At 36.3% G+C, this 16,558-nt stretch overlaps 1 protein-coding gene across 1 annotated transcript in view; it reads right to left on the bottom strand.

Moving 5' to 3' along the window:
• The window catches only part of EXOC2 (exocyst complex component 2), a gene marked incomplete at its 3' end in the record, with an annotated part of 56,388 nt that overhangs the window by 20,009 nt on the left and 19,821 nt on the right, over window positions 1-16,558 (bottom strand). The window contains exons 5-9 of the mRNA XM_088537709.1: window positions 16,017-16,141; window positions 7,013-7,093; window positions 3,320-3,465; window positions 3,145-3,226; window positions 2,541-2,643 (exon numbers count right to left, since the gene is read on the bottom strand). Coding sequence (XP_088393835.1) covers window positions 2,541-2,643; window positions 3,145-3,226; window positions 3,320-3,465; window positions 7,013-7,093; window positions 16,017-16,141 — 537 coding nt within the window. The remainder of the gene's footprint in view (window positions 1-2,540; window positions 2,644-3,144; window positions 3,227-3,319; window positions 3,466-7,012; window positions 7,094-16,016; window positions 16,142-16,558) is intronic.

The following is a 16,558-nucleotide window of genomic DNA, read 5'->3' as shown; positions in this document are numbered from 1 at the left end:
TCTCCAAGTCTCCACCTTGCAGAAATATACAAATATAACTGAAAATACATATTAACATGATATTAAGTATGTCTCTAGGTAAGTACTTGAGAAACCAAGTTCTTTATCCGCCAAGGTCACAGCTCAGCACTTCACATTTCATTTGGAATCACTGCTAACACCTCAAGCATGTAAAATATGGTATTTTTCTTTCTACTTTATATGCTCTGATTGTAGCATCATGTAACTGTAGCAGGCAAGTACAGAAGGAATTATTTTTTGGATGATCATTTACTTCAGCACACACATGCAAAAATGAATATAAATGAAGCTCCTGATTATTTTTGTTGCATTAGGATGTACACACATAGTGTGAATATACACACAGGATAAGGCAAGAGATTGGGACTTTTCTTTTTTGTGGAATTTCTAACAAGTGGAAGAAAAACTCCCTCTGTCTTTGGGGAGAGTTCAGAGCGTGTTCAGAAGTCGGCCGCTGCGACTGCTAAGAACACAGGAGTAGTATAGGCCAGTGTAGGATTCAAGACTACGTGACTTGCAAGGGTACTTTCAAAATAATGCTTAAAAAGCAGTAGCTGCTCTGCTACTTAATGTGTCCCGCTACATTCTGCGGTAATTAGACACAAGACATTCAAAAGTGCAAGATGACCAGGGTGAGGTACCCTGATTGATGATCTTAAGCCCTGCAAGGAGTGTACAGCCCCTCCAAAAAAGCTGTATTACTACAAGGCTGACTAATGTTAATTAGGACTGTATTGCAAAATTCCGACTTTCTTGAGAACTGTCTACAGTACTTGAACATGCAAAATAAACTGTTTGTCAAAGTACAATCAGCTGGATGGATGAGGAGATTACACAAGCAACCATTTTGAAAGAGTGATATTTATAAATTATGAGCTCAAGTCCTTCATCAGTGTTCAGGAGGACTTTATTTTTTGTTTAGACACAGAGGTTTTTTTTTTTTAAAGGCACACATATAACTGGTGTCTTTGGAAAAAAAATGCATCCCCTCAGCTGCTAATTGATATGGTAAATTGATTTTTAAACAGTTTAATATAATTACCAATGTAAATAGTGTAACAAAGTAAGGGAATAATACGGATTGACGCCTAACCATAAATATAATATGCATAGACATTCAAAACAAACATACCAAAGAAGAAAAAAAAAACTTGCAAATATAGAGGTTATATATCCTTTTATGGAAGTTATTTTATTAGGAGGATATAGTTAATTTATTTTTAACTAAAGTGATCTGAAGAAAGTTTTTTTCACACCTTGCTGCCAGGAATGTGTAGGAGTATAATCCCCATTAGCAAAGCTACATCTGTATACACTTTGTGTGCAGGATTTATGTTAATTCGTTAGCATCAAATTATTAAAGATTTGTGTGCACTCTGCTCGGTTTTGTTACAGTGTTACAGATGTGGAATAAACTATGGAATTATATTAACAAAAACTGCTTTAATGAAGGCTGGAGGCTTAAAGATTCAATGCTTCTCCAGGTATGGAGCTGGGGAAAAACCAAAAGACTCAGAATCCTAAGGAGATACAGCTCCAATTTCAGAGAATTTTTGTAACAGCTTGTTAAGTCCTGGGTTACCTTCTTTAAGGTTTTCAAGACTGACACAGAAAACAAAAACAGAACAGTAACACATCCTTCAAAGGTGCAAAATGCTTAAGAACACATCTCAAAACACAGTTATAATAATTATGTGATATTGCTATAGCACCCCAAAGAACAGGAGACATTCCATGTGTGTGTATGTTGGTTTTCGTCCAGCCTCAAAAATAATGGGATCTGAGTCTCCAACACTGCAGTTTGTCCTGTGTGGATTGGACTCCACACAAAACACCAAAGACTTTGAGCAGGTATCAGTGAGCTTTAGGAATGCCTCACACAGTACTACATTTAGTCTAAATTTTTAAGATAATTAAAAATAAATAAATAAATAAATAAATACACCTGACTTAATTCCAAATTACAAGGTATTACATACACAGGAATAAGGAGATCCAACTGACACATATTAGTATATCTGAAATAAACTTTGACATCCTTAAAGATATCAAAAAAGCTGGGAATTTCAATGAAAATGGGGAAATAGATCATGCTCCAGAAATATATTACTTAGAATGAGTAGTAAAAGAGCCAAACTCAAATTTGAATGAAGGTCTGTACTAAAAGCTTTCCAATGTCTCTATTTCAACCAAGACAAGATAAAATAGAACACACATAAATAATCTATTTTGAGATTTGCAACTTGCGAGTAATCATTTCAGACTAGACTTGCAATATGATGGTTTATAGGAAGCATCAGAATCAAAACATGAGTTTTAGACTTAAAAAAAAAGAATTAAATCCCAATTATCTTTCATTTAATTGCTCCCATTTGGGAGATGTTCTTTATTATTCAATAAACCATCAACTGCCTATTGGCGTTATTTATACACTCATAAAATCTTAAAATGTTGCAGTTATAAAGTATTTGTGGTTACTATTCACCACACCATTAGGAAACATATTTAGGCTTGATTACCTTATATAACGTTTCTGATCATGCAATGTTGATGGAGTTTCAAGCAGCTTATCCAGCAGAAGTTCTCTTAAAGCTTCGATTCTGGTTTCAACTTCAGCGTAATCTAGGAGCAGAGAGAGGAAATAAGTCCAATGTGTGCCGTCCACAGCAGAGGGAACTGAAAATTAAGTTATTTTTCTAGCGCACTGGAACTTTCTGAACTCAATGAAGTAATTGCTATAACTCATTTTACAGCAAGTTATATCTGAAAAGTTTGAGTGCAACAGCCTTACAAAACAGAAAATTTGAAGTCTTTAAAAAATATGCCAATGAGGGACAGACTAAGTCATATCCTTTAGTTACTGAAACCTGCTACATATCCGGTAAAGCAAAGCCTCAATAATAAATAAATAAAACTGGCTGCAATCTCCTATTACGCTTATTATTTTCTAGTACATATCTCAGTCGGAAACCTGCCAGAAATATTGTTTAGAGTAATTGTTCAGAATCTAAAGAGAACTCCATACAAACAAAAGCTGAGACCCCATAAAGCTCCCCAGACTATTATGTGTTTTTAGCCTTGCAGTTAAAACACTGAAAATAAATAATAGATCTTCAATCTTACATTTTTTGAATACTTGAACCTCTGTCTTTCCAAAGAGTGACTTGGCTTTTTCGTAGTCATTAATAACCACGTCATAATCACCCTTAAAAGTAAGCAAACAAAATTAGTATTTATCATAAAAATGATAATATAGACTAATTTCAGGAAGGAGAAAAATATTTTTAAAGGATCATACCTTTTGGATATTCCTTTCGATATTTAAGGGAAGGTTGAAAAGAAATTTAAAACGCTGGAGGACATTAAGTGCATTTCTCGTTGAATCAGCCTTGTCCTTGCGACCCAGCACTTCTTGGAATAAGGTATCTGCTGTGTTGCTGGCTCCTATTTTAAAAAGGATGAAAATAAGAAAAGTAGGCAATCAGTATGAATTAGATGCACATTTTCCTCATTTTAATGACTGACATATTTATTCATATTTTTTCAGAGCAAGTGAAAAAATACTGCTAATGTTTTATTCTTTTTTGTGCTAACGTTTTACAATTTATGAAATACTGTTTCAAAGTGAACCACTTAGCATTTTAATGTGGTAAGTTCCCTGAGCAATTAAAAACAATCACACTCCCCTATTTCAAATGCTTAACTTAGTTTCAGATATTTTATAGTTTACTTTGGCTCCTGATCTACATTTTACAGCTAAATTATGCATCTCAGGATACAGAAAAGTCATACAAAGTTTTCCTTTTAGAACAGTATAATTTCATTATGTTAATTAATGTCATAGCTCCAAAAGTTATCGTTGTGGATTTTGTAAACTTTTTTTGTTGTTTTTACATTAAATCTACAGAACGATTAATACTATTTGATACTTAAATGAGTCATTATTGAAAGGAGCAATGATTAAATCAGAGATGATAACATTACTGAGACTATAAGTAGCTGGTCATTGCAACAAAATAAACATAAATTGTCTTCACATAACTTTAAATCTCTTGCTGGCTTCACTGCATACACAATCAAGCCCTTGGTCAACAACTTCAGGCAACAAAGTTTCTACATGATACTAGAACAGTCTTCAATAAATACATTCTTAAAAACTTTTTTATTCAGACTACAAAATACACTGTATTGTACTAAAGATCCCCCATAATTTCCCTACAGAATAACAGCAATTCATTTATAGTAGAAAAGATTTACACTGCATGTGAATATTTGCATTTTTCAACTTGTGCCTTATTTTTTATTAGTCAAAGAAATAAAAAAGTAGAACTGTTTTAGGCTTTTTGATCACTGCCTGTAAAAGCTCCTACATTATCTGGTCTAGTGACTATACTTTAAGCAAAGATGAAAAAAATTACATCAGTCTCACTGGGTGGCGTGCATGCCATTTTCTCTAGTCAACACTGTGGGTGGCCTGCTCATGTTAAAAGTAGTCTTTGTGAAATAATTGTTATATCTAAATAATGTTTAAACTTCGTTGAAATTTTGAGGCCCTGATGTAAAAAATGCTTTGTGAGGATTGCTGTTCCTACTACATACTATTTAGCGTAAAATACTTTAATCTGTTAAGGAGAAATACACAATGAAACAGCTAGCTGGACATTCAAATGCAGAACATAGATAAAGTTAGATTTTCTTTTTCTTGAGGTTATAATAGATGCTTGCTTCATAAATCCTTCTAGTAAACAAAATTTGTTTTGTTTGAATTAAGATGTTTCTTGTCCATTCTTATAACAGCCAAATAACAAGCATTGTGCTAGTTTTGGCAATTACAGTTATATTCACAAAGCATTTTTCTTTACTCATTACAAAACAATGCTTTTCAAAGTGCAATTGAGAACTGCAGAAACTGCACAGTGCTATCCATCTTTAGTTTAAGCAAAACATGTCTTCATTTTCTTAAGACAATTTGCTCTGGATTTGTCTGCTCTGTACGAATTTTCTTTTTATTTCATAATAAAATCCTAATTATCCAACAGTTGTCTTCATAGAGCCTGACAGAAATGCCTGATAAGGCAGAGAATTAGATTGACCTCTTCTAAGACACAGTCCTTTGTGAAATTAATTATACTAAGGCATAAATACGTACATTATATATATATATATATCTGCTTAATATCTTATTTAAGACATTGAATTGCACATCCAAACACTTATAATTACACCTACATGATCAAATTCTGCATCTACTGTCCTGTGCAGCTTCATCCCAACAATTTGGCAAACTATCTTAATACATTCAGACTCCCTGATCAGGCTCACAAAATACGTCTCCCAAAATTTGCACCTAAATAAAACTCGAGATTGATTAAGGATTGGGGAGTTTTTAAAAACAGGTCCTTTGACTCATATATTACAGAAGCACTTGAAAGTCAGTTCTTCATAGAACAGTAACTAAGGCCACTTTTGAATGGCCAGAAAAGAAACAAGGCTTTCATCCTAAACTACTTTGCATAATATTGTTTACTCTTTTTAAATCCCTGTATTCCTACCCTCTGCCTCCCACCAGTCATGACTTGCAAAGTACCAGGAGGAAAAGGAGCCAATTCTTTTTGCAGCCGAGCTAAACCTAATACCACTTGAAGTGGCTGGCACAGGTTCCTCTAAAGGGCCAGCTTGCAAAGGACGATCCCAATTGTTTGCACGTAGATTTCAGCCAGCATTTACAGGTAGGTCTGTCTCATACTTACCTGTAAAAGAGAAAGTCATGACCCTGCAAGATTTGACCATTTTCCTCATTTATGCTAAAATCCTTTGCATATTTTTGTCAAAGGGAAAGTGCTCTCCAAAGGATCTGTGCTTGGTGCACGGTGTGGCACTGATACAGAGCCCTGGGGACTGCATCTACAGAAGCCATTGATGCCTTTTTTTCCCTACCTTATTTGTATCAAGCAGATTTTGGCACACAAGCCACTCAAATAGTAAATATACCTATGTCAAGTTTTGCATCCCAGGCTACACAGGATGTTCAAAATTACCCCTTTGCTGTTAACATTAACGTATTATTATGAGCAAAACTAAAGCTGTGCACAAAACAAACAAACAAACAAAAAAAAAGACCCTGTTTTCCTTCTGTTCCACACGTGCACAGTCACTGCTTTATTCACGCAGGAGAACAAAACCAGCACGCTCCCATGCCACCTTCCCTTTTTCATAAAACACACTCAGACTTTCCAACACAGAGTCGGCGATCTGGATGTCAGTCCTGCTTATTGATACAGCACTAAGGGAAACATCCCTTCCTCTGTGAAAAAAATCACAATGAAACAAAGTAAAATTATCTTGGCAAAATTCCCAGAATTAAAAAAGTAACTTTTTGATCTGAAGAAACACATACCAAGCTGCAGTAAGTTCCAGTGATCTTTCTCAGCAAAACCCTACAACTAATACCTTCTTTTCTGTGTATCGAGAACTTTTTGAAATTTCTAAAAGAATATTAATTCCAAATAGTCTGAATGACAGCACATCAAAAAACATGAAAAATATCCCACAGTAGACCTTGTTATTCCAAGGCTTTGTATTTTCCTCCTTTGCTAAAAGTATTTTCAATCTTGGTATTTAGCTTTGATTTAAATTTTTAATTTAGATATAGCTTCCACAGCAATGTCTATTTATGTCTTTTGTTTCCTTTGTACACTTAAAATTGAGATGTCTCCAAAATTCATTTAAATTAAAGTCTGGAGGTTTCCTTTACTTTGTTTTTTATTCTTTGTAATCACAAACTCCATCCTTTGTCCACTGAAATTCAGGGCAAAAGTTGCCACTTCCTCAGAAGTTGTAGTTTCACACCCTAAAACCACTACCATCAAAAGGGAAATGGCAAAAGAGAGTGCCCTGTTTTCTGCTTTCTACCATATTCCAAGCAATATATTAAAACTTGTTATAAAGCCCAAAATCCATAAATAGTTGCTGGTAGACAGACAAAACTTACTGTTCAGGACATTCTCCAGTTTTTGCGTCATGGATCCTTCTACTTTTTCCGTTCCATCCGCTTCCAGTTTTTGATGGATTGCTGGAATAAAGAGTCTAGTTAAAATGCAGAACATTTTAATAGGCGGGAATACATTACAACAAAGTGACATTTTTAAACATTATTTTTTCAAAATTAAAGTGTTATTTTTCTTGTTAGACATAAAAAATACAAACATGTTTCATGGCAGCACAGTCTAGAGCAGTACAGGGCTGAGAGCCAAGCACTGCAGAATTTTAACCATTACTTTAACACAGATTTCCTCTACATACAACCCTAAAAAAAAATTAAAGCTGGTAGGAATAATCCTGACTAGCTATCTTGCAGTATGAGTATTCTTTCTATTTAGTGTTTTGAAAACTAAGCATCATTCAAATACAAAATATTTTTGCTTTGCAGGGCAAAACCGGCCTTTCCTATTGATCTCACAGAAAAAAATATTGTTAATAATTAAAGGATAGAGAGAGAGAGTCATAGCGGATCCAAATGACCTCAAAATCAAGTGTCAGAAAGCTCCCCAAATAAGTTGTTTACATCCGTAAGAAAGCAATCACACAGCACTTAACGTAATTTCAGCGTACCTTGCAGCAACAGCCGGCACTAACCACTACACAAGAGCACTGTGGTGCTTTCGCTGAAAACCACATGAAAATGATGGGGGTGCTTTGTTTTGAGAAGATGCTATTTTTTCCTGTCCTAAAATGCCCAGAGCCCCAAAAGTTAGTTTCCACAGCGTACTACTAACAGGTTTGGAAAAAAATAGTACCAGCATTAATTTGTTGTTTTCATCATAATTTCTTTGAAAGGAAGGGACAGGTTTACCAGCAGACACTGACTCCTCTATACCACTCTGGAAATATGGGTAGCAAATGGAGTGTAAATATTGCTTTCTTCTACTTCCTGTCTCTTATTCAGTCTCCTCTTCCTCTTCCTCTCCGTTGAGCTTTATAACAATTATTAGTAATCTTGCACACATGCACCCTACATATATAATTATTTTTAAAATCATATGATTTTCCTTTAAAATTTTTAACTTATTAACAATTTTCTCTATCAAGTAGTCATAGGCTCCTCCCGATTAAAAAAAAAAAAAAAAAAGACTTCAGCTGAGAAGTCTTCTATAAAATTACTACTCCTTCCCACCAGTTCTCAGAAGAATTAAGCTACCCACAAAGACGCTGGTGCTCTGTGCTTTTAAACAAGTGAATAACAATACCTTTTAGTTTGGAACACTCTGAGCCTTCTTTAAATGAGCCTCCCAACTACCTTGCTTCCGTTTGCACAACAGAGCAGTCCGGGGGTGCTTGAGCCGGATTCTTTTAAGATGAAACCAACTTAAAGTGCACCCACGAGCCTAGTCAAGGTGCTCCCACAGATACCTGGCATTCTGTCCACAGGGTGATACTCAAGCTAGTCTGAAAAAGCACTCTGGGGGCCCAATAATGTGCACGTCAGGTTCTCAGCACCAGCCGTCTTCCCCTACAAAACTACTCCTACTTGCCCGTGCTACCTAGATGCTATGCAGAAACACTGCCAGATGGTAATCAATTGAATCAAAACATATTCAAATCATGTTCTTAAGTGTATTTTCCAAAAAAATACTTTCTGCTTGGCTGTGGATAAAAAATAAGATATTTATTGTCTCAAAGATTTTTAAAATGCAATACTTGGAAAGTGTTAATTACGCAGCATTAATTGATGACCAAATAATTTAAATATTACTGATGAAAGGGACATGACTCCAAATTTCCACAATTTAACTATAACATCTAAACCTCCATCAGAAAGAGTTTTTATTGTAAGATACATAAAAAATATGATCAAAATTCCCTTTAATGAACAGAACAGTAAGTTCTGAAAACCTGTGACTTAACATGTTACCAATTTAACTAACAATAAGCCACGGACAGTAATTCCTTTATTTTGAAAACAGCTTAGTCAGAAATTGTATCATGATCAGACGACCTGAATTTCTTCTGGGGAAACCCAGGAAAAGTTATCACATTAAGCCAGTGCACAGGTATTCCAGCGGAGAACAGGATGTCAACAAGGAGAAAAATATTTCATCTTTTTTTTTTCCCCCCCAACAAAGTATTAAGTATTAACTAAGTATTAATAATTCTAGGAGGAAGGAAAGCATTGTGTGGTATAAATAAAGGCATCTTAAACATATGTAACAGGTAAAGCAGAAGGGATTTATTCAACCATTGTCTTAGTTGAGCTCTCTTAGGACATAGTAAAGAAGTGTAGACCTATCCTAATTACTCTCGGTACACGAGGGCACTTGTTGAATTCCTTACTACGTATTTAACATGCCGCTGGCTTTCTTCGTGTACGGAGGATGTTTCCACCCATTAAATTCAGATATAGCAAGAAGGCCTCCATATGTATGCCACAGTTGTGCTACAAAAGAAAGTTTGCAGAGTGAAAAATACTATGAAAAATGCTTTACTAGAAAGTCTAAACTTTGTTTGTGTTAAGTAATTTTTAGAAAGATAAGTGAATGTTCCTTCCATGGGGAACCCTCTGACTTACAAGTTTAAACAAGCAAAACTGTAGGCAGTCAAGAAAAATATCTGTTGACCTAATATCTGGTGGGAAGGAATTTAGAGATACTCGTGTTATTCTTTCATCTTGGACCAATATCATGTAATGGTGGACGGTTGTAGTTTGGGATGATTCCCCTTTTTATCACTATTTCCCACCGGCACGCTTCCTTTTGCTGGATCTAGCAATCACAGCAACGCAGGGCAGAGCTGTGAGCTGATGAGGTGGAAAACTAATTCAGCAAAAGAAAAGGGTTTTGACCCATCAGTGAGCCTGCCTAAAGCAAGCCAGAGCTGCACCACTGCAATGCAAGGGAAGAGGAGGGAGCACATGGAGAGGCCAGGTGGAAAGCAAGCCCGCACCTCTGTATGCAGCCAGTAGTTAGATTAACTCCAACTGCAGCTTCATACTGCAGCCAGCAACGAGTTGAGGGTAAGAGCAGCAAGGAACAAGTTTTAGGGTTCCCCCTGAAGGCCTCAAAAAGAGGGGCATGGGCAGTATTTTATGTTTGAACTGTGAGTCACCTGGATTTACTCAATACGAACTATGCAAGTTGGAACAGCAGCTGAGGTCGCTTCTCAGCATTTCCAAATCCAGCAGTGCTCATTTATAATTACAAGAAGTTTTATAGTAAGAAGCACACAGTAAATAAGGTGAGGATATTCTGGGGCTGCCCACTTAGACCACGTGCAGAAACAGACCAGCCTTTTGTACTACCCTTGCCAATAGAGGTTCCAGTTTCCCAGCTAAGTCAGAGTATTTGAGGCTTGCAAACTTCACAGCTTCAGTGAAGCAGTAACTTTTAATAGGAAGAGACTAAGCACAGAGCTCACAAGCTCTAAACTGTGACCCAATACTTCCGTTTTGTCAAAACAAAAGCAGTAGTTTAATCTGGCAAATAAACCAAAATATAGGCCCATAGTAAAATAAACTGCAATTAAATTGATTGCTGTTTGTGTAGAAAACAATTTGATTTCTTCTAAGGAAGGATAGGGTTTGCTACTTGGCAGCTGTAAATCTGTAACAAATTAAACCACGCTTGTCAGGGTTATGCAATTTTTGACTTGCAAATTTAATTTTTTATTTACTCATTAGATTTTTATGTAGATGTATTTTGAGATAAGCACCAAGGAGTGGTATTCTCAAAACTTCCTATGCCTAACTCAAAGCAAAACAAACTCAAAGCAAAATACATGCAAGTATTCAACTATTTTCTAATGAGAAGAGGGACAGACATGCAGTTTAGCATATCTGTAAATCTTATCCATATGCACAGAAATATTATTGAAGAGAAAAAGTAACCAAAATATATCAAACCTTTTTAATCAGATGCAGAAAACAAGAGAAAAAAACGACAAAAAGGAAAGACTGATTCAGCAAAGTAGGTCTGAAGCTGTTAATATGGTAACCATAAAGAACTTGGCACTCAAGCATAGTAATGGAAGGAAGGACATGTTATATATTTGTGTATACGTGTGTGTGTGTATATATATATATCTATATATACACATACATATCACACATCTTATCTTGCTTTCAGGATAGCAGGAAATGCATGAATGCAAATGCCTTTGTTTTCCTTGTGAATATATATATATATCTACATATATATATATATATTCACAAGGAAAACAAAGGCATTTGCATTCATATATATATCTACATATATATATATATATATATGACCATATTTTTTTCCTCTAATTTGAAGAGAACTTTCCTGAATTTGAGAAAGCACAATGCTGTGAGGGGAAGGTTTTATGGAAATATGGAAATAGGAGGCCAAACATCATAGTCTAACAAAATTGTGAGGTCTTAAAAAACTTTGCTCTCATAAAGCACTGAATGCTTCATGAGACATTTCTAGGGAAATGTATACCATTTCTAGGGAAACATTTCAGCAACAGGTAATAAAGACAGTGGGTCTCCTTACAGCTCCACTAAAAATTCCATGTTTGGACTATGGAGAAAACAAACAAACAAAGAAACCAACAAACAAAACTTTGAGCCTTTTGTCAATCAGGGCAAGCTAAGTTTTACTTATTCACAGTTGCACTAGAGTAACGAATGGTCTCCCATGGGACCTGATCACGGGCACTGCACGAAGAGGAAGCCTCTCCTTGAGCGCGTCCTACCTAGCACCAAGCTACATCCTTCACTGGCATGTTACTTCCATATCACACCACCTCTCTTTCAGCACATATTGCGCAGAGCAAACTCTTTTCTCCTTGTCATCTAGTAGCACAATACCAGAAGCTAAGTTTTAAGCGGCAAACTAGAATCGGCATGGCTAGTCTTTCGCCCCTTTGTGTCCCTTAGCCTCTCTCTATAATACAGCACAAAGATATCTTGAGCCTTCAAGACATGAGCATCCACTTGGAAAGCTGGACAGTGAGCACAGAGCATATTCCAACATGACTGCTTAATTCACAAAGTGAGGTAAGGTGCCTTGCTTCTGCTCTGGGGCACATGCCTGCATACCAACGGTTACCTTCAGGTGGCTAACATGCTGTAAAACAAATGTCAGGTACATGCTGTATCCTGATATCTTGGAGCAACTTGTTCCCATGCCCCTTTGCATCTGACCTCTCTGAATTACCATAATGAAAATTTCTAGTAATAAGAGTGCACTGTTTTTTACCTCAAGACAACTATTTTCTGCTGCTTGAAGCGGGATGAGAAAGACAACAGTAATGGACTCACACCACTGAGAACACTCAACAAAGAACTACGCCAGTTATTTCAAGTCAACTGCATAACATGTAAGTAGTAATCATATACCAGAATTTGATTTACTCAAATCCATATGCTCAATGAAAACTCATACTATTTGGGAAAACATATTTGAGACTGTAGAGTAAGGGAAAAATGAAATGAGCAATAAAATGTAAATTGCATATATTAAAAACCAAAACCATGACAAGAAGAAAAGCTGCCGTAACAGTCTGACACCTTGGTACCCTGCAAAAGTGGTCATGGATTAGCATTTCATTGGACAAGCAGGCAAAAGATAAGAGACAGTGACCTGAGAGAAGCGTAATAATGCCAAAAAAAAAAAAAAAAAAAGACTTTAAAATTAGTTATTTGCCACCTGATAATTTATTTGCAAATGGAATCACCAACTAAAAATTAATTAGGTGCATTGGCTTTCAATTCAAACATAACTTATTATTCCTCTCTGTAGTCCGGAGTTCAAAAAAACATTAAGTCTAACCAATAACTGTTTTTAAAGTACACTTAAGAAACAGAAGCAAAGGAACATTTATATGACAGGCCAACATCAGCTTTTAGTTTCCCAAATTCCCAACGTGACTCAGAATTGAACAAAGATGCAGCAGTTTCTTCTGTTTTAGTTTCACAGAAAATGCATTAAACAGACATGAAGACAGCACAGGCTGTTTACGCACACTGACCCAGACGCTGGATCAGGGACATGCTCACCCCAGAAGCGGCCTTAGGGGATGGCATGCAGAAATACTCTGCAGGAAGAGGCCACATCCACTGGCAGACAGAGGATCACTCCACTCTGTTGAGCATCATCCCACCTTAGGCAAGGTAGAGAAGAAAAGGCCAAGTATGGTCAAAGTTCTCCACCAGACTGGCTATCACCCAGGCCATACGGCCTTCCAAGTGGAAATAAGAAGAAGAACAGAGCTGTGACACAGCTAGCAGTTCTATTTCCTATCTGAAAATCATTTAAAAGGCACTAATTACACTGCACCAGAAGAACTGTTGACATGATAAACCAGAGCATCAAATATAAACCTCAAATTTGTTCAAAATATCATTTCGAAAAACAATGCAGTCTCTTCTTTCCTGTCCAACACGATTCTCAAAGACCAGCGTGTTTCCACATAATTGGACAAGTGAAGTGGCCATTTCCCTATTTTTCATTTTACTTAATTAAAAGGAAACTCTGCAGCCTAACACTTCAAAAACAACTAGATTCACAAAGTGTGCAGCAAAAGTACTGCAAAAGAAATAGTATAAGTATTCTCAAAATAAATTCATTTCCTAGCTCTCCAAAGACACCTGGGTGGGCCATCATTTGCTCATGACAGTAAAACATTACATCTCTGCCATCACATAAACAGCCGCCCTTTGAGGAATGCCACTTTCTAGGTTGCCACTAGAACTATGGGAAATGAATCAGCTGAAGTGCCTGATGTTGACAAGTGGGTCAAGTTGAGGTGAGCCCCGTTCCCCCGGGCTCAGCTTACAGCTCCCTTTGGCTGACGAAACAAACTTCCTGTTGAACATATCCTCGGCAAAGTCACCGCCAAAACTGTCAGCCGAGCTAACAGACACAGAGACATGAGGATCTGATAAGGCAATTCTATTTTCCAGGAAATTAAACCAAGCAGCAAGGGTTCTGGCCTATCTGACCTTTTATTTTCTTAGTAAACACTTTCTAAATCACATAATACAATAAGCATCTTGGTATTGCTTTTTATGGTTTTAGTCGCTTACTTGTGAAAAGATGGTAACTAATTTAAATGGGTGATACAGTTCGATAGCAGACACAAAATAAGACTGATCTTACTGATCCCAGCTAATGAGAAAATCTATACCAAAATGAGCAATTAAGGGTTTCCCAGATCGAGTTCATCTGGGAAAAAAAAATGAAAAAAAAAATTAAATATGAGTTAAAAAGCAGGTACACATACAAGTTAAAGAAATAGCTATGAAGTACATGGTAATGGATCATACTTAAAATGAACTACAAAGAAAAAATGAAATACAAAGAAAAAGAAAACATCCTCCACCAACTAGACTTTGCACCACTGATCACAACTCTGAGCTCTACAATTCAGTCCTCAATCCATAAATTTTATGCAAGTATGAATAAAATCTCAGTCTACACATTTAGCCACACTTCCTAAGCGTACCTGTAAGGATGCTTTGGCAGACAATGTCAAAAGTCTTTAATCTTTCTAAAAAGCCACAGCATTTATGTTTTGAATTAATTTACTGTAAGTCCTACTAAACCTTTATTAACTCAAAAAATAACCTTACAAGACGACACATGTCCACCAGCAATACTTTTTATCTATAACAGTAACAACGGGGGAATAGAACTATGAAACTTTGTGACTACTTAATTGTTCTACCTGCAAAACAGATTTGGATGTGATAAAGAAGTCACATTTTCAATATTTGTTCAGAAGGATTGAGGATTTCAAGATTTTGAGGACATTTAAGATTTTTAAGGAAAAATAGCCTCTCATTCTGCATTCTTGGAATGCAATAAAAACTCAGTTAAAAAAGTCAAAGAATATCAGATAATGATTCTTCAAAGCATCTTTTCATATGACCAAAAGCATTTTCTTCAATATTTCCACTAAGTCTTTCAATCCTTTTCTTTTGGTATTGAAGTCCTATTCAGATTTACATGAAGGTTTTGAAAATTGATCAGCATGAGGTCAATTTTGGGTGAAGAAATTAAGCTCAAAATCCAGTTACTTTCTGGGATGAACTTCACATTTTTATGGAAAATAAATTCTCTAAACTAAAAATCAGTGAGGTAGGCAGGTAAAATCACTTGCAAATGCTGTAGAGAGCAGGTCTCAGGCTAATCTGCCTGAAGCAGCACGTGAGACAACACTGCTTTCTCTTCTCCCTGCGCCATGGAAAGGACTAGCAATGCTTAGTGACTGGCCTGTAAATGGCTCTACAGCCAACTGTCCTTTGAGTCACCCAGGAGCAGCCCTTGGTGCCACCTGGCTGAGGCTGTAAGCAGATACATTATTTTACTCTGTGGCCCCCATAACACAATCAGTGATGAGGAGCGGTTATCCTACAACACAGCACAGTTATGGAGTACAGCACCGAAGTACAGGTCAAAGCCCAGAACGGTCTGGAAATTCTGGGAATGGCCCAGAACAGTCACTTCCTTATCTAGCACAGTCTCTAAACCCTGCTGGCCCATGATGAGCTTTTACCTGAGGAACATTTTATGTTTTGAGTATATTTATAAATGGTGCAGACAAACTATGATCTCGCTACAGACTGTGTTTGCATGTTCCCTTCGGCCAGCAGGACACAAGAATCCGTCCGATTTTCTACGTTAAGAGAGTAGTGAATATACATATGAATATTACAGACTGATTACAGGACACAGAAATTTTTGTGTCACTATGGTTTGTAAATCATCTTGATATCATCTCCAATTCCACATTTCCTCCCCTTTCTGGATTTGTGGATGATATAATTTCATTCCATTCCCGTCACATATTTTTGGTGCGATCTCCTGCCATATCACAACAATCAGCTAGCCAGATTCAGCTTGTGACCAACCTAATATGGATTTCTTCCAGAAAACATTATAATGAACAATAGGATATTTTAAATATTGCAGTCAACCACACACGCAGATAACATTTATTCTTTTATACTGTATTTAAGATGTTCACTTTACCTGACAAGGCATCTTGTGCTTCAAAAAATGTGCTGAGCCCTCCTTTCACATAAGCTAGACTCCCCTCATTTTTCTTATTGGCTTGTTTCTTCAAATTCACAACTGCCATTTTGAGCTGATCAAAACTGAAAATAAACAACAAAAAAAAAATCACTGACATTCTTACAATGAATAGGGTCAAATAATGAATAAACAGAACCCAGTACTTCCAAAATAGTGCCTATTACCGTCACGGAAACTACTAAAGTGAGAGAGATTGTTATCTAGTTTGCTCCCTAATAATGACGATTTTCTCTTAGTACTACATGTCTAGACAACTAGTTTTGGGGGTTTCTTTTTAGTCCTACACAGCGAGTTTCCATGACTTTTGTTGGAAAACACTTTGTCAAAGTTTAAAATCAAATAAGAAATTCCTTCTACATACATAGTAACTATTTGTACTACATTAAATAGACAATGCTAAATCACTACATTTAGTATACTAGATTAAACAAATGTCAGTATTAGAGAGATCTCTACTATTCTAATATTTAACTCTTCAG

The sequence above is a fragment of the Tinamus guttatus genome, unplaced genomic scaffold (genome assembly GCF_059628265.1).
Source record: "Tinamus guttatus ecotype Peru unplaced genomic scaffold, ASM5962826v1 Tinamus_guttatus_pri_ptg000852l, whole genome shotgun sequence".
NCBI lineage: Eukaryota > Metazoa > Chordata > Aves > Tinamiformes > Tinamidae > Tinamus > Tinamus guttatus.
Note: the sequence above shows the minus strand (reverse complement) of the source record. Positions and strands in the feature narration are given on the sequence as shown.